The sequence below is a fragment of the Passer montanus genome, unplaced genomic scaffold (assembly GCF_014805655.1).
Source record: "Passer montanus isolate IOZ18808 unplaced genomic scaffold, ASM1480565v1 scaffold10, whole genome shotgun sequence".
NCBI lineage: Eukaryota > Metazoa > Chordata > Aves > Passeriformes > Passeridae > Passer > Passer montanus.
In genome coordinates this window covers 32,907,277-32,934,866 of record NW_024356505.1, presented here as the reverse complement: position 1 = coordinate 32,934,866, position 27,590 = coordinate 32,907,277, and the positions used below count along the sequence as shown (strand labels likewise).

At 40.4% G+C, this 27,590-nt stretch overlaps 1 protein-coding gene across 1 annotated transcript; it reads right to left on the bottom strand.

The window, feature by feature from the left end:
• Positions 1–146: 146 nt before the first annotated feature.
• On the bottom strand, positions 147–27,180 carry PITRM1 (pitrilysin metallopeptidase 1). Its single transcript, XM_039713888.1, has 27 exons — positions 27,110–27,180; positions 26,855–26,957; positions 25,928–26,034; positions 25,226–25,377; positions 24,673–24,787; positions 24,461–24,557; positions 23,891–24,051; positions 22,697–22,823; positions 21,927–22,015; positions 21,268–21,396; positions 19,543–19,656; positions 19,040–19,136; positions 14,978–15,112; positions 12,921–13,059; positions 11,410–11,526; positions 10,175–10,307; positions 9,365–9,485; positions 8,539–8,615; positions 8,077–8,242; positions 7,853–7,953; positions 6,772–6,892; positions 5,913–5,984; positions 4,740–4,852; positions 4,132–4,257; positions 2,783–2,928; positions 1,132–1,234; positions 147–645 (listed from the first exon to the last, which is right to left on the bottom strand). Exons 1-27 carry the CDS (start codon positions 27,145–27,147, stop codon positions 552–554), a joined length of 3,093 nt encoding a protein of 1,030 aa, XP_039569822.1. The 5' UTR covers positions 27,148–27,180; the 3' UTR covers positions 147–551.
• Between the last annotated feature and the right edge of the window lie 410 nt (positions 27,181–27,590).

Below are 27,590 nucleotides of genomic sequence, written 5' to 3'. Positions count from 1 at the left end.
CTTGATACAAAATAGACACCCCTGACTGATTAGGGGTTTTCCCACTGCACCGTACACTCAGCTTGGTGGAATGTAATGTCAGAGACTGCTCAGGCTGGAGGTGGCTTATGCAAAGGCAGCTGGAATTACCACACCACAGAATGAAATCTGTCAGTATGAGACAGCTCTTTATATACCCAATAGCAGACATGATTTCAAACAAAACACCATTTAAAACTAGAGTTTTACATATACAAAAATATTTCATTTATATAGTATTCATATGTGATTGGAGGAGTGAGTCTTTAGTAGAAGATCAAGGTCTGTCTTTGCCATGCAGAGCATGTAATTCTTGCTCTTAAATACTGAATGGTTAGAAAATTTTTCACATCGTTATTTTGAGAGGGGGAGCTTCTAACTGGTTTGGTGAACACTGTTAAAAACCAGCAGTGATTATTTCAGTTGGACCATAGCACTGCTAAAATTTACTAAAAACCCCTAGTGTTGTAGTCACACATTGCAGATTGCAGCTGTAGTCAGATTGCAGCTGAACACTCAGAGAAAAGCCAAAGTCATCGTTTGACCCATGAGGGATCTTTGGTGATATCTGCATTTTCTGGGCCAAGTACAGCTTGACCACGAGTGCTCTTCCCAGCTGCAAGGTACCTGGAAATAAAAAAAAAAAAAACACCACATAAACAAGTGAGAAACTGCTACATTTGGTTAACCACAGCTCTGCTGTCAAAGTTAAAAATACTCCCATCTCAGGAAGAGTGTTGTTTGCTACAACTTGTGTTGTTCCCACTCATCACAACAGTCTCTCCTTAACCCTGCACTTGGCTGTAGTGGAATTCTTATATCTACAGTGGAATTCAGAAGTCGCACATAAAATGCTACAGGTGGAGTAGAACCAGTTCATACAGTGCACTCATTTGGTCTACCCAGACAGTTTCTGGGCCTTTCAAAAGTAAATCAAACCCAGTCTCCTATAAACTCAGAGTGTAGGAGGGAATTACATCTGCTAAACATGCAATAAACAGGATACAATTAACATACCCTTTTCTAGGTTACAGAAGAAAATAGTGAAATTAATATGAAAGACCAAGGGAAGAAATCCAGTAACTTAAATATGACAACTGAGCACAGGCTTACTTGTTTGATACATCAACCAAGTTATCACTGTTGACAGCAAAAAGTTGTTCTCTGTGCGACTGCTTCATTTCATCTGAAATCCCATACAAGAAATGACCCATTCCTAGGGAAAAGAAAACAAAACCACACACTGCTCTGGTGCACTGCAATCTGTCACAGCCACGTGCAGGAATGAGAGCAAACTACAATAGGAATGTGTGCTCAAAAGGAATAGAGGCTTCCATCAAACCATCATGCTGAGAGAATACCCAACTGAATCAAGCACAGTAAAACCAGGGTGAGGCAGTAACAGTTTCCTATTTAGGAAAAAAGCAATTCTATTTTAGCAAATGTCAAAAATCTGAACATAACAGTGGTCCAGGAAACTTAGACATAATTCATTCTGAAGAGTGTCAGTTCTAACAACTTTAAACAAACTGCATTTCATGAAGCTTCTGTTTTTGGAACTATTTTATTTCCCATGAGTTGTGATGTATCTGCAACGTGAAGGTTTGCTCACAGTTTTGTACTACACACAGAAATCTGCATACAAATGCTTTAATGTTTTGTTGGAGTACTTGCTCACAGCATTTTAATCGCTCCTTGAACAACCAGAGAACTCCAAAATAATCACAGAAAAGCTTTTTGTCAGGCAAATAACCATAGGGAAATAAAGGTGGCTGGGAAGATTTGAGTCAACTAGTCCAAGCTCCTGCCCAAGGCAGGGCTGACTTCCCAGCCAGGTAAAGTTTTCACATCCATCTGCAGTGCTCCAGTGACTCAAAAGCATGAAGGGACAGGCATTCCTTGCACCAGTTCCCAGGCCTCTGGAACAGAGCTCTCCTATTCAGTGCTCTGTTAAGATCTGTGTTCAAATGCCAAAGAATGCTCGTCATCCCTTGCTGACACCAACACCCAGAGTGCAGGCACTGCACTCGTGTGCACTTCACACCAATTGCTTTTTAACTGCCCAGACCAAAACCAGGTCCTGACAGGTAAAAGTTTCATTTGAAGTGCTCCTGTTTAAAAACTTAGTGCTCATACAAACACATTTTAAAATAATGCTCATCTTAACCTTGTCATTCCTTTGTGTATGAGAAGGAAACGTGTTTTAACTGGGCAAGTTTTGGATTGAAATTCAGCTAGAGAACAAGTGAGGACAGCAAAGCTACATGTCAGTAAACTGAAAAGATACTACCAATGCATCATGAAAGTGCAGATCTGCAAAGAAGCTAAAACACCCTCCACCCCAGCAGACCTCTGTGCTTTAACTTTTTCAGAGAACATATGCACAAAGGGCTAGTGACATTCACAGTCAATATGCCTGCTTGAGTCAGGAAAGTAATCCCTCAGCTCTTTTTAAATCAAAGGACCAGTATTTCTTTTCATTTGTCTGCATATAATGCTCTCCAAACCTAAAATAATTTCCTCAATCTACCTCCATGTGATGCAGAGGAGCAGTAACACAAAACTTCAGCAGAACCTGAGTGGATGAAGTGTTTCTGAATAGGAGCAACAGGAATCAATAGATTCATTGACACTGTCATTATCTCTCATCTTCCAAACACAAATTTTATCATCTAACACAGTTTAGCAAACTGTTTTCTTCCCTTTAAACTTAAATTAAAAAGCAAATAAACACTGACAACCTGGGAGTATGATGAGAATGTACCTTTGTCTGAAGGAGCTATTGGTGCATCCACAGCAGCAAACACTGCTAGTTTAGCTTCATCAATATCTTGCTGTGTGAATTCTCCAGATTTGGCCCATTCAACTGCTTTTTCAAATGTTTTCAAGGTGGCTAATGAATTTGGGTCTCTTAGAAGAAAAAGAAAACATAAAAATTAATTAGTTCAGTCTTACAAAATGAAAAACCAAAATTCCTTTATTCTCACTTCATTCATAATTTACTATGCATCACACATGGGGAAAAACAAATTATAAACTTCCTTTTTTCATACAAAAAGAGATTCTGGAGTTTGGTTTTGCATTTCTTTTCCAGAACAAAGTAGTCTTACAAACCAAGCAGATTCAGAATTTTAGACACACAGCTACAGAACTTCAACTGCCTAAAAGTAGTTCCAAGATGGTGCAGAGAGAAGTGGTGTAATAAAAGCAGGTGAGGTAAGCTGTTCACAGTGGGCTCAAAAAGCACCACTGCCATTACTGCCCACACCAGGAATATTTATGATATGCCCTATCTTCTCTCTGTTGCTTTTCTTGCCACACCTGTTTTTACTCTCTGTAAAACAGGTGTCACAGGTTAACTACTACTGGCAAGGACAAGTCCTACCATGTTGAAACTTCACAGAAAGGCCAGACTGCTCAAACCTCAGTCAGGAACCCTGACCAAGCACTGTGCCAGCCTGCCTTTGGGCTAGGAAAACGACTGAAGCCAGGACTCCATCCACACAACAGTGCTAGTGGGGATTACAACTGTAATACCTCCAGTTCAAATTTCATCAGAAAGTGCCTCGGTAAGCTAAATACAGGGTAACTGTTCTGGACTGGCAAAAGAGAAGAAGAGAAGGAACAAGTCGTTCTAGCTTATCACCAGCAATGCTTTCTGCTGAATCTCTGGTGATTTCAGCCAGTTGCTTTAAGGAAGATGCATATTTTCAAACTCAGCACCTTAAGGAACATCACCATTCTACTTCATGGTCTCAAATTTACAGTAGTCTTTAATTTACTTTTTTAGGGCCTCCTTAACCCAGAAATAAACAAGTGAAAGCCAGTTATACATAAACCTGAGATTGAGACAGTAAACACCGAAGTGCAGAGGTGCAGCAGTGGTTGCTACCAGCAGAGATAAATTAAGCTTTCCCAAGGATACAAACAAGATAAAGCAAGGATGGTTTTATTGGGCAATCTAACTTCATTAGCACTGAATCACTCACTTCATTTCATCCCTTTTACTTCACTTCTTCTTGAAAGACTGCTACAAGGAAGTCAAAAATAAGACACAGCGAAATGCAATCAGTGGTCCCCTTAGCCATCAAGAGGAAAGAAATGCACTGTTACCTGTAGGAGTAGAATGTGAATATGCCATTTTGACTAAGCTTAGCACCTCCACCATAAGCCCCTCCTTTCTCTCTGATTTCTGTATGTAGGAATTTAGCTGTCATCAACCGCGCGAGAATTCGAAGGCTGAAATGAGAGAAAGAGAAGCAGTGAAGATGTGAACTGGGCAAGAGTAATAGCCTCAACTGCCTCTAAAGCTCACCCAGATCCCCATTTGCAATGCACTGCTGCCCGTACTCTATGACAGTTTCAACAGCAATGCTCACTATTTAATAATAGCTGAATAATGTCACATCATTGTAAGATGGGCACTGAAGAGGGGCACTGAACTTTGTTACATGCAACACGACTGTCAACTCAAGACACATCCAAGTAGACAGGGCTGTTTATTCCAGGGTAGGGGACAGCAGCCCCTCATCACTTAATCTCAGCATTCACAGGGCTGCTCTGGGTCCAGCCCTGCAACAGCTGCTTTGTACAGATTTTGTGACAAATGCACTGCAAATCATTTTCTATCAACACTCCATTTTCCACAGTCAGCCCAACCCTTTCTGTTTTGCTTTGTGCTGTGCAGTGCACAGAGAGCTCCCTGACGTTGTGCTTCCCACCTGGCATAGTCTGCAGCTGTGTAGGGAACCGTTCGAATGCATTCCCCGATATAGTTCACTGGGAAGGGAAGTACAAAATGGGTCTTCATCTGGCAAGGCTTGAAAGTAGGATCCTAGGAGAAGAACACATTATTGTCACAGCAGCAGAGACCATTTACCCATCTGATAACTTTGACTTTTTTGAGAGCTAAGAAATTCTGCCAAACATACAGACACACAAATGCTAAAGCTGCCACTTATCCTACCCTGCAACCAGTGACATTGCCCCTGTGCCTGTTCCTGGATCAGCAATCCAGTACAAAGAGTTGCCTTGGAAAACTAAAGGAGAGGGGACACCATAGACCAGCTACCCATCCTTGCAGCCCCCCTTCTCAGTTTTGCAGATTTTCAATCACTACCAAGGAGTTTGGATTTAGCCACGGATTTACTTTGATTGAAACACGTGTTTGTAACTCTCCACTTGTGTCACACATGTACATGTCACCACATCATATCCCAACCCATCCATTCTAGACATTGAAAACAGAGTCAGGAACTGTGCACCCACAAAAAAAGTAAGCTATTTATGACAGCCGCTGTAGTATAAATTCCTGCTCAAACATACCCTGCAACAGACTCAATTCTTGCTTACAACCTCACTTCCAACCTTCCAGTCCCTGGAATGTCTCTGGGCCTCAGCACAGCCCTTTACCTCTTTGACACATCATCTGCTTGTGTGCTCACTTAGCCACAAGCAGATCCTTACACACCAACAGCATCACTATTTCAGAACTTCCCATCCTTTCTTAAATTCAGAAACCCCATTCGCAGATCCTCACACAACTCTGGCTGGGCCGAGCAGTGTATTTGCAGCACTGGGCTGAGCTCTCCCTGCCCCTCTCTTCTAAAAGGAGAGTTCAGGGTATGCCTTTCATTCCTGCAGCCAAATACAGATCTTCATTTGCACCTAATTTTCACTAATGCTCTTCTGTGAGGTGTCACTCTCACTGAGAATCATTTAGGGACGAGGCCAAGGAAAGGAAGGGACTAACTGGAAGTGACTGAGTTTGATGGTTAATCGTGGAACTGAAGGCCATGAATTATGTTTCACTGCTTCTGTAACAGTTTAAGATGGACCATTACCACCAGTAACAGCCTTGCAATACCAATATCCCTCACCAATAATGTACTTACATTAACTAATTTCCTTGTGATCTGCAAACCAGTAACCATTTCACTTCCCACAGGTTTCACTTCCGAAGATTTCTACAAGAGAGCCAGTTCTCATATTAAAACATGATTTAACAATTTAGACCAAGACTACTAGAAATGCAAACCCTTCCACTCAAACCTCTCTAAGGCAATTATCAAACCATGCCTTCACAAACATAAGCAAGGTACTCAATTGCTTCTTTATATTTTCTAAACTGCCAAATATATTTTCAATGCCAAATTATTTTCTTCCAAGAGAAGTCTGGCACTGAGAGACATCAAGACCCTGATTAAATGAGGCCCATAAAGTTACAAACTATCATTTCACTCAGGGGTAAGGAACTGGGAGCAGATTCCAGTTTCATCAGAAATTAAGACAGATCTGTATAGTGACAGAGCAGATCCTTTGTCAACTCCACTAAATCAAGCATATTTTGTGCCAAATGTCCTGAACACCCTGATAACAAAACAAACTCATATGCAACTGAGGAGCTGCACATCATGCCCTATTTGCTTTTGGCCACCATTTCAAGTAAAGCTCAGCTAAAAGTTTTATGCAACAAGGAAAGGAAGAAATTCTTTTTCCACATCCCACGCTGAAGCAGTAACCCCAGGGTAAGGCTTAACAGCTGATCTCCTGCATTTCTATTGTCCACTGTGCTGCAGTGAAGACACTCCATGGCAAAACACAGAGCAGCTGATCACAGATGTCTGGCAGATTTCTTCAGACATCTTTACATGGACACAATATCTGAGCTCAAACTTTTCTAACTGCACAATGGTACTGACATGATCAAGTCAATTGTATTTCATGCCCTAATCACAAATGACAATTTCTCACCTCAATCACATGTGGACGAACAGGTTTTCTCTCTTTTTTACTTCTGGCTATGCCCTTTAGAAATTTCTCTACTTCTTTAGACGCTGCTGGTATCTGCTGAGGTGCTGCATTCACAGAACATCTATCAAAAATACATATCAAGTTTTTAAGTATGGTTTTGTGTTTTCAGAAAGTCTTTTATAATTTGTACCACTTTGTCTTTCTAAATATTTTCTATTAAATCATCAGAATGTTAGGTCAGTGATCTCAGGTAATCATTAACAGAGAGAAAGGCAATATATTCAATCTAGCATCTAATGTGGAAAAAAAGAATTACAGTCCAATTGCTGTTCTTTTGCTCATCCTAGAACACTTTCAGACCAAAAGTTGAGCAGTAGCTGTCAAACCACTTCTGTGCACAAGACAGGACTAGCTCAGTTTTGCAAACAAAAAGGTCTCTGAAGGAAAATAATGCCCTCTTTATCCTCTCTTTACAGGCAGCCCTAACATGCTTTTGAACACTACAAATATCTACATAATTTCCTTTATCATTTCATGCTTTAAAAAACAAAACTTTGCAACTTATGTCACTTCAAACAGACCCATCTTTGGAACTCATGCATCTGACTTTAAACTCCTTAATGTGCTCTCTTTACCTTTTCCAATACACGCATAAATCAAGTTTCAGAATGTCACTGCTCTCCTTTTAGGAGCGAAACAAAAATCCAAATCAAACTATATTCAACTGCTACAAAACAATTTAACAGTATTTGTCTAATGGGCACCTTGAAGAGAAAAGTAAAAGGCAGATTTTTGACTATTTCTGTAAAATTGCACCGGTCACTTACAAGCTTTGGGTACAACTGTTACCTACAAAATTTGCTGCAAGTTTCTCCATTTAAACCATTTAAAAACTGAACAAAGTGAGCTACCATATCTATTTCTCTGTAAGCAAGGGGAATTTAAATTAAACATTTCTGTAGTCTTCCCATGGACGTCTCATTTCATAAAACCCCAGTACGCCTTGAGGTGCACTGAGAAAAGCATTATTCACAGGCCATGGCCTTTGTTTAACCAAAATGTCCCTTTCTTTTTAGCTCACCTGATGTTGTCACTGTTTAATAAATACTTCTTAATCCGTGGTAGTTTGCGCAGTACTGGTTTAATATCAGACATTTCTGCTATTCTCTTCATCAATTTCACCTGTGCAGGAAGGGAAGGCAGAAAGACCACAGATTAAATTAACAGGAAGAATTAACACAAACGAGCCTGTAACTCCACAGTCAAGGATTTGGGCCTTGCTGAAGGGCACTATTAACTTCTCACCTGATCCATCCCACTGAACATTTCCTGCAGCTCTCCAGAAGGTGTAAGGTTTTTGCTGGCTCTAATAGAGGCATATAAATGCCCACAATCTGGAATACCATTTGACAGCTCCTGGGCAGTCTTCTTAACCAGCACTCTGAAATGTTCTTCCTCCTCAAATCTTGGGCTGAAAAAGAATACAAGCAGGTCTCATGCAAAAGGACATCACTGAAATTTATTTTACTGAATCATTCATCATGCCAAGTTCAAAGTGCATTTAAACTGTTGGTTGTCCATTTAATCCACTATACAGTCATGCTTTTGATGCAATACATAAGTTTAGAAAGACATTAGAGATAGAATTATGAAAATAAATCCCAAAGTAGAACCTCTAAGAAGAGAAGAACGATTGTGGGAAGAGCGAAAAAGAGAACCCCAAAACACATGCAAACCCACAAATAAACAAAACCCAAAGTACTGTACTTGTTAAATATTTCACTCCATAAATTCATCATGTCTGGCAGATTTCTATCCAAGCACAGAGATGAAAAGAGCACACCCTGAAGGAAAAAAATAAACAAAACACAAAAAACCCTTCACACAAAACAACCACAGCAATGGCCCAAGAAATGCACAGTAACTTTTTATGGAAGTGATGTAATTATGCCAACCTAATGCTACACATTACAAAGTCTAATGCAGGCTGTGCTACTGAAATGAGAGCAGACATAAAATGTGATTGCTCTTCTCACAAAGCAAGCCTGGCAATTCCTCAATTTCTTCTTTTCAACAGCAAGCAACAGTTCAGACACAAAATTTCATATTTTTTCCCATAAAGTACAAGTTGTGTTCTGGGGTGCACCTTTCTCCAAGGGAATTTCCTTAATTTAACTCCAGGATCCACACAGAGCAGACCCCCAGCAAATTTGCAAAAATCTCAAGAAATATTGCCAGAACTGTTACGCCCAACACACAGATCTAATGATGCTGCCAACAGTGACATAACACGTTAACAGCAAACTTTGTGTGTAACACCACACCGTTCTGGCCCCTACCCTCGGCTCCCAAAATATTTTGGAGCAGTCAAAAATATGGTGACAGATGCTAGCAAAGCACTGCCTTAGACACAACACCCACATCAAGCACTCCCCTTAACACAAAACACTCAGTTCCTGTAATTATCTAATTTATATCTTACAAGGACTTTCAATGCACATTAGCTTGACCCTGTACCTGGAAGCCCTGACTGACCCTTAACTACAGAACTGTTCCTGCAAGTGTAACATCTGCAAGGTTTTGACTCGCTTACCTGTTCGTAGACATCCAGGTGTGAATCATCTGGAATGATATGTGGGCTGACAGACATACCACCTGTTTTTAGTTCTATTTTCTGGGCTTGTTCCCTGTAATCAAGGGCTCCACATCCCATCCTGTGAAAAAAAGAGATTTTTCCCTTTTCAGTGCATGCCAAAACCAAAATCCATGTAGCATTAGTGAATTAGTCTGTTTAGGACAATACTAGTTTAGCAACTAAACAATCTGGGGCATTATCAAGCAAACATAATACTTCATGTCTTATAAAAACTTCCCACCAAGCTTTTCAATTAAAGCATCCTGCTAATTTAAAATGCTGTATTAAAAAGCATGCTTTATGTGCAGGCTTGCTACCAACATCCTTAAGAACTACATTAATAACATAAATTGTTCTCATGAATAAAACCAAATTCCTCCCAGCCTAGGTCACTTGTTCTGCTCTGTCCTCCTCTCTCCCTTGTGATGGGGTCACTCTTTCTGTCCCCACATGGCACAATTGCACCAGAAGTCTATTCAAGCAAAAACTTTAATCTCTGCTAGGCTATTTCTCATTTATAGAAACTTTCCAGTCTGTTGAGGGAATGCTTGGGTTGACACTGGGCAAAAAGGCAACACAGACTGGTGGAGAAGAGGAAACAATTCAGCAACACTGAGGAATAAAGACTTTTTTCTGCAGGAAATCAATTTATCAGCCTTTCCCTTTTATAGTAAGAACAGATGCTGTAATTATTAAAGGCAGTATTAGTATTTTGGCAAGCTGTATTACAGCCTGTTGCTTCAGCTTCTAAGAAAGCAAACCTCTCACCTGGTAATGACGTTGCAGAAGAGTGGCACATACGGCTTGAGCTCCTCAGGAAGCGTGTTCAGGCTGGAAACAGCTCGGAAATAAACCACCCCATTGGTTGGCTGTGCACAGTACTGCACAGGAATGTCATCAGCTAGGGATAAAAAACAAAAGCAAAGAATAACCAGCAAAGAATAACCAGCACAGAATAACCAGCAGTTCCTACTACAAACACACAAAAGTAAAATGATTTCTTACAAGAACATCCCATTAAGAACAATTTTATTTCACAGCCACTTCTTGTTTACATTTTGCACATTATACTGAATGCTGGACCAAAGGGGTTTTTCTGTTTCTGTTCACAGTAAGGTAATGGACACCTGGACAATTTGAAAAGAGAATTCTTCTAATAGAGAAATAACAAATCAAGTAAGTAGTAACTTGCTCCTGAACAAGCCAAAAAGTTTCTTATTTTTGCATTCATCTGTTCAAAAATTGAGGAAAGCAGCTTCTTGCAGTGTACACTTTTCCTAAACCAGGTCATTAGAATATAGACATTAGAATTTTCCCAAAACCAGGTCACTTTTTGCATCAAAATTAAACACTCTTGACACTTGCTGATAATTTTTGAAGAAAAATATCTGTTAGAAATATATGAAAGAACTGTATTTACCTGCAAAATTTTAACAGAACTGTAACAAAATTCAAAACTACCATCTCCTATCAGTCCCTGAGGAAACCACTAGCAAAGCAGGGAAAAACATGCACTGAAGTTATGAGGAATTACAATAACTTATTTTTTCCCTGTGGCTCCTCTATTTCAGATTCTGTAAGAACAGGTAGGGAAGCACAGCAGTAAAGAAGGCTTGCTGCCCTTGCTGCCAAGAGCTGTGCAACCTGGGTAAGCCTTTGGAAAGTGAGGAGATTGCTCAAGAGCACTGAATGTGCCAGCCAGAGACTCCTCTGACGGCAGGGCAAGGTGGGAGCATGCCTGCAGCAGGGAGCTGCCATCAGGAGCTCCTGGAGCCCTGGGAAGGTCAGGAGGCTGCTCCATGTCCATGCTGCCCCTCAGAGGCAAAGGCTCTGCAGATCCACTGCCAGTCTGCCAGAGGTGCTGGGCTGGAGTGAGGAAAAAGAGCAGAACTATGGGCCACAAAACCAGTCTGTGTGCTGGGCAAGGGGCCACAGCTGGGCAAGCAGCCAGGGGACAACCCAACAGTGCTGCTCCTTGGGACATGAGACACTGTGACACCAACCTGTGAGTGCTGTCTCCAGCACAGTGAAGGGGATTTTGGGCTCGATGTCAGACACTTTTAAAGCTGGGAGACAAGAGGTATCCTGAGGTTTGCTCTGAAGAGCAATTAATTCCAAACCTATTAAGAAGAGAATAGCAAATTGTCATTTTCAGCTTGTCATGAAAGTGCTGTCAAGACCTAAAACCTACTGAGATGATGCAGAAAAACTCAAGAGTTAGGTCTGGAGTCTTCTATCAGCAATTTTGCAAATATTTTCCTAAAGCAAATTCTGCAGATTAGCATGTAACAACAGCAAAGAGAACACTCTTGTTAGATTTTCTTCCCAATCTCCTCTTCACAACCTGTTTACAGTAACATGTAATTTAATCTTTAAGTGACACCTGCCAGTCTGTCCTGTCACTCAGCTCTGCAAGCATCGACCCAGACCTGGCAGGTAAGAAGCTTCTTTCTAACCCAATCCGTTCTAGCTCCTACTCAAGTGCTCTGCCAGAACACTGATGCAGCTAAATTGTTGTGATTACTTTCACATTTCAGACTTTCAGATACTAGCTGGTCACCTCTGAGTACTCTCCAATTTATCTCTGTAAGTAGAAAGCCTCCTTGAGGAGGCTCCCCTATCTTCTCCTGTCACACACCAAAGCTTCAGAAGATTAACGCCACACTTTTGGAGGATTTCTGTGACTAGACACTGCTTTAACAAAATTAGATGACTGCAAACGGTTTTCAAGCCTAAGTTATTCTCCAGAATAAGTTAAACCCAGCATTACTTTTATAGCTGGCTTTTTAACCAGAAAATGTAAGACATATAACTACAAAATGTAAGCTTTACAGGGGCATGGAGCAGACCTCATGCTCATAAATAAACAGCTTCAAGGTACATGGTATGTAAGTACCTGAAGAGAGGGTGCCAAGAGGATGGAGCCAGGTTCTGCTTGGTGGTGCTGAGCAAAAGCACAGAAGGCAACAGGCACAAACTGATGCACAAGAAAGTTCCAATTGAACATGAGGATGAACTTCTTTACTGTGCAGTGACCAAGCATGGAACAGATTGCCCACAGAGGGTGTGGAGTCTCCCTCTCTGGAGATATTCCAGAATTCCCTGGATGCAATCCTGTGCCATGTGTTCTAGGACACGAGCAGGGAGGCTGGCCCAGATCACCCACTGCGTCCCTTCCAACCTGACCCATTCTGGGATTCTGTGAATTCACCTTCTACCCAGTGCAAGTTAAACAGACTGGTATTTTAAAACAAAAAACAGTTTCCTTTTTTCTGTCCTAATGAAGACATTGATCATTCTATTTTTGACTGTTAAAACTAATGAAATATACCAACCATCCACTGTAGTGTAAGCACTGCCCTGCATAGCCCTGTAATACATACACACCAATTTGCAACAAAAAAAACCCCATCCCTTTAAGAGCAAATGCTGGAGAGCACCTGAGAATTTAAGATATTCTACAAAACAGCTAAAAAATGGTTATACATATAAAAATGTGAAAAAGCAAGTTAACCTTTTTCAAAGATTTGTGTTTTTTCTTCTTCAGAAAGTGCATTGACCTTTTTTTCCAGCTTTTCTGCTTCCATTTTAGCTTGTTTATCATGGTAGTCTTCCTCTGGACTCATTGACAGAATCAGTTTGTGGGGATTATCCTGCAGAAATATAACCCAAAACAAAGCATTAATTCTGAGCGCAACTTCCTTGCCTCAGCTTGTTGCTCCACCAGCAGCAGATAAACAGTCTGTGCATCATTCGGCTTGCACGTTATCAAAAGTATCACAACCACACAGACTGAACCCTTGGTTTCATACAGAACAAGCTGCTGTGGGGAAGAAGCTGCCCACCACAAGAACAAGCACCAACAGCCTTCTGCTAAGTTTCACTCTAGAGTCAGAATCCCTCAAGAGCACAAAATACTCATTAGTTTAATTAAATCCAGGTTAAACAACTGCACATAAGACTACATGCTGTAAGTTCTATCTGGAGGGTGTTCTAAGATGGGGAAATTCTGTTAAATGCAGGAGGCTTTGATTTTCAACCTCTTTCAACCTGCCCAAGCTTGAGTGCACAGAGATCCCAAATGATGTAGAATGTGCATGCTTCATCCTGCTCAGAAATGCTTTACACGTCACCCTCGCTGCCACAGAACTCCAGGCATTACACAAGTGTCATAACTGCTGCTGAATTCTTCTTTGTTTACACCAGACTGTGGAATTTCAATATCGAAATTACTCAAGCAGCTTCCATTTTCCATAATAGGAAAGGGAGGCCAGCCAAAAGACAATAACCTCAAAAAATGCCCATTTCAGTGTAGGAGTCAAACAGCAACATCTGGCACTGACAGACAGCAATAATTTGGGACAATGTAATCAGATTCTGTTCTACGAGTTTATCTCCCCTGTGCCTGTGTGAAAAGACTACAGAGTTAAAGAGAGAAATGTGAGATTAACCAGCCACAGTAAAATGGACAGGATGAATAGCATTCTCCCCCTTGCTCTCTGCCTGACTGCTTTAATAATTTCCCAGCACAAGGTACAACAGTGCATAACCTTATGATGCAAGAACACCCAACTTTTCTCATCATTTCCTACTGAGATGTGCCTTTGCCTCAGCACCCTCAACATAAAGGACATTCACAAATGCACCTGTATTTCTTCTCTACAGAAGCCAAAACCTTAACAGCTCCCTACTACCACGAGACACTAGTAAATATTCTTAAGAAAACTGATACCACTGTCTCTTGTTAGTTTTGAGTATATTAAAACCCAGATTTAGTCCAGTCAGTTACAGGGTGACATTACTTATACTAAATTTGCCTTTCAAAACAAACAAGTTGACTAAGGGGAAAAAAATAAATTAAAAAAAAAAACAAAAACAAAAACAAAAACCTACCAAGAAAAGCAAACAAACAAAACAAAGCCAACAAAACAAACAAACCCCACAAAAACCCCACTTTTGCACTGCTATCACTGGAATTTTCTTTTCTGGAATTAGCTAATTCAGGGCTTCAGAACTATTCAGTGTTATAATGCCTTTACTGGATATTTTTTATTTCTGCAAAAACCACAGAAGAACATATGGAGAGGAAAAGAAGAGAAAGAGTAGAAAGTAATTGGCACTGACAGCAAGATTCACACAGCAGTTCAATGAACATGAAGAACACCAAGACAATGTTACTTGAAACCAAATCCTCTGCAAGGAAAAGGAGCCACACCTTGCTATGTCAACACTAAGGAACACACTAGTCCAAAATTCTCTGTTCACATCTGAACTTCTCATCAGGAAAAAGATGTGCCCTTCTACAGAAATCACAGTTAGCAGAAATCAAAATTAGCAGTTTATCAGTGTTCTTTTAAATGTGGTTCCAAATGACCAGCCAGATAATTTTTTTCCACTTTGAAAAGTGGAAATTTAAACCATTAAAATTAGCATGTTTCATTGGAATATGTTGCTGTCCAAGCCACACTTAGAAACAGGCAATATGATAAAAAATTTAGCCTTCAGTTTAACTTCAAATACAAAATTGTGTTTGAAAATTAATACAATACAATTTTCTGTTGGTTTGCCTACCTTGAAGTATGTTTTAACTTTTTCCTGAAGAAATCTGGGATTTTCTTTAAGACACTGCTTGAACTGAGAGACTTTATCTGCAATCTTCAGAAGCTCCACTGGATCCCCATCTAGATTCCAGCATGAGGCTATGTACTGAATGGGAAAGAATAATTAGGTAAGCAGGACAATCCATCTGCATTTCTATAACTGACAGCACCAGTGTTTCAAAAGCACCTTAACACTTATACTTGAACAGCAGACACAGAGTGAGTAATCCTAACATAGCTGTAGGGGGAAAGATATTGTTCAGATAAAGGTTCTATTCCATCACCACCTCTAACCTGCTCTCTCCATTCTTGCTTCTAATATCACCATACCAAACCACCATTTTTTAAATTATTACCTTTTTTTTTTTGTATGGGCATATCTGGAAATATACTGTCATATTCTTTAGTCCCTCACATTAAAATTAATTTTTCAGCTCAAGAAAAAAGGAAAACAGAGGTGGTAGAAACAAAGTAGTTCATACATACTACAGTTTTGTATCAGCTACGTTAAATGATTTATAGGAAGGTGACTCAAACATAAAGTACGCAAATTAGATGAGACTTTGGAAAAAGAAAATACTAAATAACCAGAAACATCCCCAGGACATTTCTTTTATTTTCTAATTTGAGTATGCTCAAGTTGCTATTGAAAGTTCTCCAAAACAACACAAGTGCAAGATACCAAACATTTCTCCATTTCTACTCTGTGTGAATGGGGAAAAACCAAAACCAAACCAAAGTATAAAATCCACCTTCTCTCCACCTTCTTTTTTCTCACCTCTTTACTTACAAGCAGGTTCATAAGCCTTCAATATTTAACAATACTTTTAAAATAATACCTATTTTAAAATAATAATTATTTTTTACTATTCTGTGGAAATCCCCTAATATGATCCAAAGCAGAGTATTATTTTAGAACATGCTTGAGCTAATCCTCCTGGCACAGAAGCAGTCACTCCTCATTTGAGGCCGTTGTGGAGTCACTGCAACAGTTCAATTCTGGTTCTCAGTAGGCAGCCTGAAGGTTTAACCAAGCATGTAGGAGCATTGTCCAAGCAGTTTTTGAGCACTGACAGGCTTGGGGCCATGATCACTTCTTCAGTGTCATGGTTCATCCCTGGCAGGCAGCTCAGCTCCACACAGCCACTCACTGTGCCCGTCACAGCAGGATGTGGGGGGAGGATCAGAAGGCTGACAGTGAAGGAACTTGTGTTGAAATAAATGCAGTTTAACAGGTAAAGCAAAAGCTGCGTGTGAGGAGAGCAAGCCAAGGAATTCATTCCCTGCTTTCCAAGGGCAGGCAGATGTTCACCATGCCCAGGAGAGCAGAGCTCCATCATCACATATACTGGTGACTTGGAAAGACAAACACCAATCCCCTCTTTTCTTCTTCCCTCAGCTCCTGCTGCTGAGCAAGGTGTGGGACAACCCCTGGGTCATTAGGGGTCAATTGTTCCCTGGTGTCCCCTCCCAGCTCCTTGTCCATCACCAGCCTCCTGGCTGGTGGGGTGAGGGGGACAAAAAGAGAAGGCCTTGACACTGTGCCAACACTGAGCAATAATGGAAACACCCCCTGTGATTTCAGCACAAACCCAGAACACAGCGCCCTTCCAGCCATGGGGAAGAGATCTAACTCTATCCCAGCCACCTGGGAGAGCTTGTTTCAATGTCTGACCACCCTCTTGTGAACAGCTTTTTCCTAATACCAACCCTGATATAACCTATCCCGACTTTCACAGGACTTTTGACAGTCCCACACAACATCCTTCATTGTTAGATTGGAGAGATATGGATTTGATGGATGGACCATGGGATGGATAAGGAATTGGCTGGATGGTGACATGCAAGCAGCTGCATTCCAATGGCCAGCATCCAAAGGGAGATCAGCAACAAGCACTGCCTGTCCCTCAGGGCTCTGTACTGGGTGCAATACTATTCAACATCTTCACTAATTACACAGCCAGTGAGGGAACTCACAGCAGGTTTGCAGATGACACCAAGCTGAGAAGTGTGGGGGACATTGTGGAGGGAAAGGATGCCACCCAGAGGGACCTGGACAGGTTTGAGGAGTGCACCTACATGAAGTTCATGAAGTTCAAATGAGGCCAAGTGCAAGGTCCTGCACTGGGGCTGGGGACCCAGTGACCCAATGACCAATAATCAGTACAAGTTTAGTGATTTAAGGTTTGAAAGCAGACCTGTAGAGAAGAGCTTGGGGATATAGGTAGATGAGAAATTAGAAATGAGCCCACAATGAGTGCTCCCAGCCCAGAGAGCCAATTGTATCCTGGGATGCACCAAAGAATCATAACCAGCAGGGCGAGGGAGGTGATGCTGCCCCTCTACTCCACTCTTAGATCCCACCTGAGGTACTACATCCAGCTCTGGGGCCTGCAGTGCAAGACATACATTGACCTGTTAGAGTAGGTCAGAGGAAGACCACAAAAATGACCAAAGTGCTGGAACACCTCTCCTACAAAGACAGGCTGAGAGACTTGAGGTTGTTCAGCCTAGAGAAAGAGCGAGCTTTGGAGAGACCTTACTGTGGCCCTTCAATATAGGAAGAGGGCTTACAAAAATACTTTTTAAACATCCTGTACAGACAGGACAAGCAGCTATGGTTTTAAACTGAAAGATTATAGATTTAGATTGGATATAAGAAATTCTTTATTATGAGGATGGTGAAACAGTGGAACAGGTTGCTGACAAAGCTGTGGGTGCTCCATTCCCTGGAAGTGTTTGAAGACATGTCTAAAGTGCCCTGAGTAACTGGATTTAGTGAATGATGGCCCTGGTTATGGCAGGGAGGTTGGACCTGGATGATCTTCAAAGGTCCCTTCCAAAACAAACAATTCTGTGATACCTATGATCACTTTAGTTATAACTAGGTCCCTGTAAGCAGGCCCTCTTCAAAGCCAACTTCTAAAACACAATTTCAGGGAAACAAACTGAAACACAACTCTCCTCTATGGGAGTATTAACACTAAATGCTGCAAGACTGGTCTTTCACAGCAAGAAATATACAAGAGCTTTCTTTTCTACAATGAAGGCATAGCAGTTGACTTAAAAATGTTGAGGGATAAAGTTGTCTGCACAAATATTTCATCAGACAGAATTAGTTGCAACATCTGAAGACACGCCAGAAAGTACTGACTATTAAAGTCAGGCATATTTGGCCAGATTCACCATGAAACATGACAGGCACTTAAATACCCACAATTTGCCTATTTGGCTGTATGGCAATCTGATTTGAAACCACTTTTGTTTGTGCTCACCCATTTACAAATCTCCTGTTAATCCAGGGCTCTGCTCTTTGCCTAACTGTATATATCCAGGAATGAAACCCTGCTCATGCAAAGAATGTACATCACCTGAGAGACAGAAAGCAAAAGAGCCACTGAGGAACTGAAGTTGCTGCAGAGCAGAAAGGAACAGAGGAGATTAAAGAATGAGTGGCTGCAGGACACCCTGATTTCCACAGTGACTGCAAATACTGCACCTCACTCATTCCAAATATAAGATGACTTGCAGACTCCTTCAAGACACAACATTCTGCTGTGGAATGGATTTTCTACAACAGTTTGGTATTAAAATTTGAGGCCAAGAACTGCATTAATGTACATTTTCCCTTGTGAATTTAGAAATTAACTTGCAGCAGTACAATCCTGAAGTCCACAGAAAAATACAGTGCTTCTATTTGGCTTCTAGAAAATACAGAGGCATCCAGCCAAAGCACACAGCTCCCAGAGCCAGTATGATATGCTCTTCACAGAATAACCAGTGCAACTACAATCAAAGCTGCTATTCAGGCAAAGACAACAGGCTCACTGCCTGATTAACTCATACAGTGGGAAGTCCACAGACAGTCTGACAGCTACTGAAAAGAAAGATGTACACAATATGACAAAGGAAGAGCCCTTAAGTGCAAAGTTTTACATATCAGGAGCTGACAAAATGACCCTGTATTTTATAAAGACATAGGTGGTAGACTTTTTTTAAACTATTATTAAAAGAAACACACACACAAACTTACAGATGTCAGGGCAAGTCCAAAACTCGTAGACTGATGCTTCAACTGTATTTCAATTTTGTGAAGTAGAGCTTCAATCCTATCTTCCTCAAATCCTTTCCTTTGGGAAGGGGTGATGAGAGAAGGAAATCATATCCATTAACACTGATCACTTTAAGTGAAGTTATGAAAATGAATTATTAGATTGCTAAAGGAAGCATTACAACATAATGTCTTTCACACTGAATAACAATATATATGAAATAATGTAATCATGTTTGTCATTTAGAGAAACTGAACTAACATCATTAAACTCCTGAAGGTTACACTGATGAGAACAAACTACAATAAAGGAAGTAGCAGACACAAGTTGTAAGAGTACTGAACAATATTACTTCTGCTTTGGTGCCTTTATTGTAATATAACTAGATTTTTAAGGCATGTTATTATATACAAGTCTGTATTATTACATGCCTACATATTATTATATTAACTAAGAATATTCTTTAAAAATTAGCATTACTCACACAATAACTTCATCAATTGTTCTGTCAATTATCTGTTTCACAGTATCAATGTCTCTTTCAGCAATACCCTGTAGACCCACACTGAAATAAGCTTCTCTTGTTGACCCATTAAACCTAGAGTAAAACATAACCAAGACAGTGGTAAGTTCTAGAACTCAAGGATTAAAGCTGCCAACAAAAGCAAAAGGGAAAAAAGACCCATTGTTTCCACATACACAAACACACGAGATTTAAAAGCTTGGTAGAATATAAAAAAATTATCAAAGAGGCAAGAAATGGAACCTAAAAGCATTTTTTGTTCAATTTCAGTAGTAGTAGCCACTGTCAAGAGAACACACAGTACATGGTTTTAGAGAAAGAAAAACAGCTACAGAAGTAAAGCTGGTATTTTCTGTTAATCTTCCCATGCATCTGTAATTTCTTTCATATGAAGAAGTCTTTTTAAGGTGAAAATTTTAGCTGTGTGTAACACCAAACACAAACATTCTACTTAAGCAGGTGAGTGGAACAGTACTTCTAAAGCAGTAATTGTAAAGTAAGTGGTTAAGGTGAAGTTTTCCACATTAACTGCAATTGTTATCAACTGTATTAAAAAAATTATATAACAGTAAAGACAATCCTGTCCAAGCTGTCACGCAGAGTTAACCACACAGCTCATCTTTAGAGAGACAAAATGGCATTTGCAGAAACACAGAACACCAAGAAGTTCAAAGCCAACAAACAAAAAGCAACAGGTGCTCATGCACTATTACATGTCTGAAAACCAGAGAAGGAATTCAATGGCAGGCTCAGGCCCTGGATTCTGCAATACTCATCTCTGGACTCAAACTTAGGCTTGTAAATTCATCACTACAGTCACTAAGGCAAATTAAATCCAGTTCACTCAACAGTTCAACTCTGTATCAATCCAGCCAGCCTGGAAAAGGACCAGCTGACAAAAAAATACAGCACAGTCTCTACTTCAGTGTCTAAAGAGGGATTTCTACTGCCATGCTCTGGAATATTAAGATGTCTACACGACACTGGCATGCATGACACAGGACTTGCACAAAGCCAACTACTTCATGTAGAAACAGGTCAAGGCAGGTAGAGTAAGACACTAAAATTATGGGTGAGTGAGAAATTAAGGTTTCCCACTCAAACACCCGAGAGAGTCACTGGAGAAAAAGGCATGATTTTTGTCACCCTCAAGTCTAAAAATCAGACAGATGAATCATGCCTGGAAAGCACTTCCTTCTTTGTGCTGACAAAAAAGGCAAATTCTCTATTGAGGTGATGGGAAGTTAACAGCACCTGATTGCACAAAGGCACATGTGACAAACTACTAAACCATAGAACTAAAACAAAAAAAGCAACATAGTTACAGAGAAGAGCTCACAAACACTTCAGAGTAATACTTAAATGTCCAAGATGAAAACCCATGTAAATTAAGACACTGAAGGTAGTCCATATTTTATTCTATCCATTTTTATGGTTCATAAGCAGTAAACAATACAACCTTGATTAAACCAACTTAGCTTCTATCCAAGTACTTTGATGAGACAGCAGTTAGATCTGAGAATGCTTTACAGCTCACCAGGAGAAACTTTTATGATGTTTTAATATTAAAATAAGATTACTCTGGTGTAAATTGCCTGTATAAGAGATGAGTTCTTCCAACTCAGAAGTACTTTTTAGTTTTTCTAACACTGCTTATTGTGATGAAATGTGAATTGCAACACTTACCCAACATCAGGAGAAAAATCTGTACCAACACCAGACTCAATTAAGGCTTTGTAAAAAGGAGAATTCGGCCCATCAACCAACAGTGAAGACAATAGGCTGAGGGTGAACGTTTCAAAAGTGTCTGTAATACTGAAGAAAAACAATTACTTCTTAAAAACCATATGTGACACCCAGTTTCATGAAGTCCATTTCAAAAGAACTGGAAAACAAAGGTAGAGGGAGCAAGGGAGAAATAACTGTCAGCTGTGAAGCCCACATCAGACCTTAGGGAAATAAGAGGGCTCTGCATCTTTCACTTGTTATAACTACCAGGAAAGCAATTTAAATTGGGTTGCAAGGGGAGATAAGTTAGTGGCAGGGTCATCCAGAAGAGCTTGCACATGGCAGGGAACTGAAAGGAAGACAATGTTTTCAAATGTCTCATCCACTGAACGGTTCTGTAAATTAACACCTGATTTTTCTTCTGTCTATCTGCTAAAGCAAATTATTCAGCAATTAAACTTTTATTTACTAAAGCAGGACTGATCTATTTTCCCATGGCATTATTTTCTTTAGAGATGACATTTATCAAGAGGGACTGGGGACAAGAAACATGCCTGCACCTTGCTTAGAGATCTAAAATGAACCTTCTATTCAGAATTTCATTTTGATATACTTACTCTGTCAACAAGTAGCTGACACTGACAGTGGTCTGCTTGGAAGGATCAGCAGCAAAGGAGTCTAAGCCACATGTTACCCTGTGTTCTCTCTATAAAGTACAATAAATGATACACAATAAACTCACAGCACAAGTTACAAACAAAAAATAACTTGCATCTTCATCATCAAATTTCCAATTATTTAAAATAATTTTACAGATGCTCATGAATAAATTCAAGATCCATGAGTAAATACACAACACACATTATCTTAAAAAATGAGTGGCATCTCAATGTTTAAAAGTGGACAATACAGGAGAGGTTGAAGAAAGTTGGGCCATAAATAACATTCTGAGCTATTTTGGAAAGAAATGTTTACACCTCTGGGCAAGCCAAGGAGGAAAAAGAGGAGGTGGGAGGAAGAAACGATGAAAATTATTTCTGACACCAATGTCTGAAAGATTAGATACCGTTAGAAAGCATATTTCCTGACACCAAGAACCAGTTTTTCTTTCATTAGCCCTAAATGCTTTCCATTAATAAGTGCTTCAGTGTTTCAAATGACAAGGGACTTGAAAACTGGAAATGAGAAAAACAAACTGCAGGCAATCATTACATTACTGAAATTCAAAAGTAACTGTAGTTTGTCTCCTATGTAACCAAAAATAAAAATACTTCAGCTCATTTACACAATTCTAAGCAAATTAGTAACTCCAGCAGGTTAGGTTAAAATATTAACCTGAGGGGGTTTTGGATTTAGTGGTTTTTGTTTGTTTGTTGGTTTTACTTACAGGCTTATCCCAGAGTTTCTGTTTTGGGATGTCAGTATTTGAGTCAATTCTTTCAAATTTTATCAATGCTTCCTCATGTATTTGCTTCAGATGTTGCTCCAGTGGAAAATTACCATAAGTGAAAAATCTGCATTTCAAATAAAATATTGGCATTAAGCACTTGATTTAATATGAAATTTACAGCAGCTACCTGTATTATACTCTGAATTTCATGTGCTTTCCAGTAATTCTGTTACATTTGGAGTGGAAAATAGTTTGGTGGGTCTTCAACGTATACAACACATACAGAACTCACAATCTCTTCATAAAAGCCCACATTTCTCAGCTTGTGGGCCAAAAAACACTTTATTATCTTCATTACACTCAGTTTTACTATGTTCAAATTTGTTCAGTTGCAGGTATAGACAGTGATCCAGAAAAAAAATTGGTAAATGAAGCCAGAAACCCAGTGCTCCCAAGTTTCAGAAGAGAAAATTCTTATGGTTCTCACACTTTAAGATACAATGATCCATGTCCTAGGTTTTGTCTATCTATAAAACACGGCTGGGTTCCACGGGTCACTCCACCAAACACACTCCCACACCTAAAAGACTTCCACTGGACCGAATATGAGCACAAGCTGTGCCTCAGGTAAATCTCATCCCCTGACTAAAATCTCAACACCACTACAGCAGGATGCTTGGGATGATGAGAACAATCAACAGATTGTAAATTCACTGTCATGACACAAGCTGATATTCCACAAGTGAATTTATCAGCATAACACATGGGGCACAATATTAGTACAGGAGAAATAATTATTTCCCTGCATGTAACTTTCAAATTGACTTCCAGTTTAAATACCTTATTAATACCAACCAAATCAGTACCTGAATCAAATGACTATGCATTATTTAGAACTCACCACAATGATGCAGAAGGAAATGAAAAATCATTCATTTGTAACTTCTAACTCAATCTGTGTTACTTCAAAGAGGACAGGAACCCCTAGATTAATCTCTGCTGCTTGTATCTTAACCCCCTAACATTATTGCTAACATTATTATTCCACGCTGTTCTAACTGCTGTAGGGCCCAAGTTATCTTTGTTGCTGGCCACATGGATAAAAACACTGTGCTTCTGGTTTTCTCCTCACAAAAATACAAAGAAAGCACTAAGCAATAACCTAGGAAGCAAGTCACCAATCTCACATACCTGGAATTGCTTGGATGATAATGTGTGGCATGGAACTGCTTAAGCTGCTCCCATGTAAGGTCAGGAATACATAATGGATCTCCACCAGAAATGACACCATAAGTGTGATCAGGAAGGATTTTGTTCTGCAGGTGCTGTGCAAATATCCTCTCATTATCTGTCTTAATAGGAAAACACCATATTTCAGTGAAAGCCACCAAAACATATTCAAAAGACAAAAGGTGCTCAATGAGACCTCAGAGCTCTAACTTACACAACCTTCTCACATGCAGTTCCATGTATTTTAATAAAATGAGCTATGGTTCCATACTAATATAAGAGAGTATTTTACAATAAAATCCATTAACAACGTGCCTTTCTATATGTAAACAAACTTTTGACATGCTAACTTTAAAAAATAAAATCTATTTTATAGATTAAACAGTAAAGTCAACAGTGTTGACTTTACTGAGGACTTAAATTTTCAAAGGGAGGAATGGGAATCTGTGGTGCAATAATGCCATTGATAACTAACAGCTAAAACTACTTCACCATCTGTAAGAACTCAAACCAAACATCCACAAAACTTACAAATGCGCCTTTCATTTCATTAAAAACAACTCCTTTGAACACTAGAGGTGTCTGAGGATCAGATGGGTTCTCATGTTCTAACCTCCAACCTTCTTGCCTGAAAAATTAACAGAAAGTGTTGAGAGTTTGAAGGTTTTGTTGATTTGGGAGGCGGCGGGGGGGAATTTATTTTTTTTTAATTTAAGGTGTGCATACATCTCAAACTGTCTTACCAGAAATCTAGCTGACGTAAACATGGAAAGAAAGCTGCATCCAGATACACTGACAGGAGATTCTGAAAGTCCTTGGGATTTTGTGTTGAAAATGGATAGAGTGTGTAATCACTAGCTGCATGTCAATAAACATAAAAATAATCAGAATTTTAGAAAGTCTAAGAAGCATTTTGCCCTTGTTGATTTTTAATTTCTCATCCATATAAATAACTGGAAGAGAAGAAACGTACTAGATGAAATGCATTTTTGCTGAGGAATACACATATTTAACACTGCAGCTATTTTACCATGAAAACTTTGCTTTAGCCATATATCCATATAAATAATTAAATGCATTTTTGTATACTATAAAGCTCCAGCTCTACTGGGATTTTGTAACTGACAAATGAACAATACTTATTTTGCTGTCTTGCCTTGTGAGCTTTTTAATACCTCACAACATTCACACCCAATAATAATGACTCTCCAAAGCCAAATAAAAGAGAGCCAACAGACAGCTGTACTGCAATAAAACCTCTTGCATTTTAAGTGGCATCATTTCCTTTGGACTTACCTGTGAATGCATTCATAAAAGTGGACAGTGACCTGTTTAACATTTTAAAGAAGGGATCTCTGCAGGGATACTTCTGGGAACCACAGAGCACCGTGTGCTCCAGAATATGTGGGACGCCCGTGCTGTCCATCGGAGTGGTTCGGAACTGGATGCTGCAAGAGAGAGCACGGAGAGGAATGCAGGCTTTGTGAGAGAAGTGCCACTCCTGCCTGCCCCTGTGATCTATGGGAGCACCACCACTGCCTAACAGCTAACATGGCACACACCAGAAGCAGAGCTTGACTTCTTCAGACTCCTGAGTGCTCAGCCATCTTTTTCAGAGGGAGTACAGCCTCTGCACTTCTATTTCTGGAGTTAGCACAGCAGTTTTCAGCAAATACATTTATGAATAAATACATTTATTTTTATCTAAAAGGCTCAAATAAAAAAAATTCATGGAAGGTTATGGTCGCATAATCTGTCTCTGAAAGTTTTCAAGGCAGGAACTGAACCTGAATTATTAAACACTAATCCTGTTTTGAGCAGCAGATTGAACAACAGACTTCATATCTCTTCCAACCTGAAAAATTCTAAGAAGCCCTACAAAGGAAATACAGTCCTCCCTGTTATCACAGAATAATCCAGCCATGATACCAGATTACAACTGAAAAAACACAAGGTGATGTGGAGATTGAACATGCAATACCTATATTAATGTCTTACCTGAACAGATTATTGGAGTCCTCCCGAGCCACATGTAAATACCTGGCTCCTGTACCATCATGACTAAGCTTCACTGCAGTCAGGAACAGCTCAGGAACAGCTGTCACCTGCATTGGAAGAAAACATCCATAATGTAGTGTGACTCTAGGTACATCAAATAAATTGTGCATGATATAGGAATCACAGTTTGTTGGTCCTATACATAATAGTGGCTTACACAGTATTAAATAAATTTTTGCTCCCGTAGTTTGAGGGGAAAAAATAATTACACAAATAGAAAATAAAATTTAAATTAATTTTCAACCTAATAAAAATGTACTACCACTGAGGAACTGTACTCTTATGGTACAGATCAGAATTCAATCCAAAATACAAAAACAAAAGGCATATATTCAAGGCATATATCAGTGGCTAGGGCAGATAGGAAAAGCAAGGACCCTGTTGTACTACTAGCTCTGTCACTAGCAATCATTTCGCACAAATATCCTTTACTCTCTACTCCTGCTTTTTTCCTTTGAAAAAGAAATTCAACATATTTCCATGGCAGCTTTCCAACACAGGTATTAAAACCATCTTAGGAAATAACGTATTACTTGAATACGTTTATCAAAACACACTCAATACAGTGAAGTCCTGTTATGTGTCAGGACTTTTAGAAGGCCTCACTGAATGATCACATTGGCAGCAGACATACAAGCTCGTGGGATGCAATATTTACTCTAGAATTAGCTGCCTATAAGAATATATACTAATGGCACTTAAAGTATTTGTCTGCAGAGAAATAACTACAAGGAACTCCTGAATCATTTTCATGACTGACCATCCAAAGCAAGTATTTAATGCGCAGACGCCTGGCCTCACCCTGTGCCTTCTAAGCACTGGAAGTTTCTGTACACAAACAGAGCAAACTGCGGCGGCGGCACTCACCTGCTCCACGGTGAAGCCGTGGATCTGCTCGCCCACCCGGTACTGCAGCGCTCTCTCGTTCGCGGCAATGCTCTTCCACCTCCACGCCCTCCGGCTCAGGGACCTGAAACGACACGACTGGCTCTGAACAACCGCGACCGACACCGGCCCCGGCGCTGCAGGGCCCCGTGCCCGGGCAGGGGCTCGGAGCTCCGCGGCCCTCAGGGGCCGGGGCCGCGCAGGGGGAGGGTCCCCGCCCGCTCCGCGCTCGCTCACCGGCCGCGGCCCAGCAGCCCCCGGTAGCGGCTCCACATGGCTGCGCCCGCAGCCCCGCCCCGAGCCCGGGCGGCGGGGCCTGGCCGGCTGAGCCGGGGCCGTGAGGGTCAGCGCTTCGTTCGCCCTTCTGGGCAGGGGTGGCCTGGGATAGCCGGGGAGTCTCTTGGAATTGCCTTTGCGTTGTTCACGAAGTTCTCAGGAAAATCGAAAGCTCCGCTGGTTGTGAAAGGAGCGACCTTTGAGCAGAGCTTATTGCTTGCTTTTCCAAATTAAAGAAAACAACAAAACAAGACATCCGAGATCAGCGTGTTCCGAGGGCTGCTGGCCCGTGCCTTGCGTGTGTGTCGATGTGTTAATGCAAAGACTTGGTGAGGAAAACGGCAAGGGCAGCAGCAGCAGGGGCGGAACTGGAGCCGCTGTAATGACGGCATGATAGGAGCTTCAACATTCCACCCTCTGCCCGGGGCTGCACGGCCAGATA

Bases quoted from the DNA above. Each gene is read 5' to 3' on its own strand.
- PITRM1 (XM_039713888.1), bottom strand. From the start codon at position 27,147: ATGTGGAGCCGCTACCGGGGGCTGCTGGGCCGCGGCCG. The intron at 6,893-7,852 runs GTGAGCTAAAAA...TATTTTTGATAG, and splicing joins TTAAACAGTGACAACATCAG to ATGTTCTGTGAATGCAGCAC. The intron at 2,929-4,131 runs GTAACAGTGCAT...TTTTCTTCTAAG, and splicing joins TTCACATTCTACTCCTACAG to AGACCCAAATTCATTAGCCA.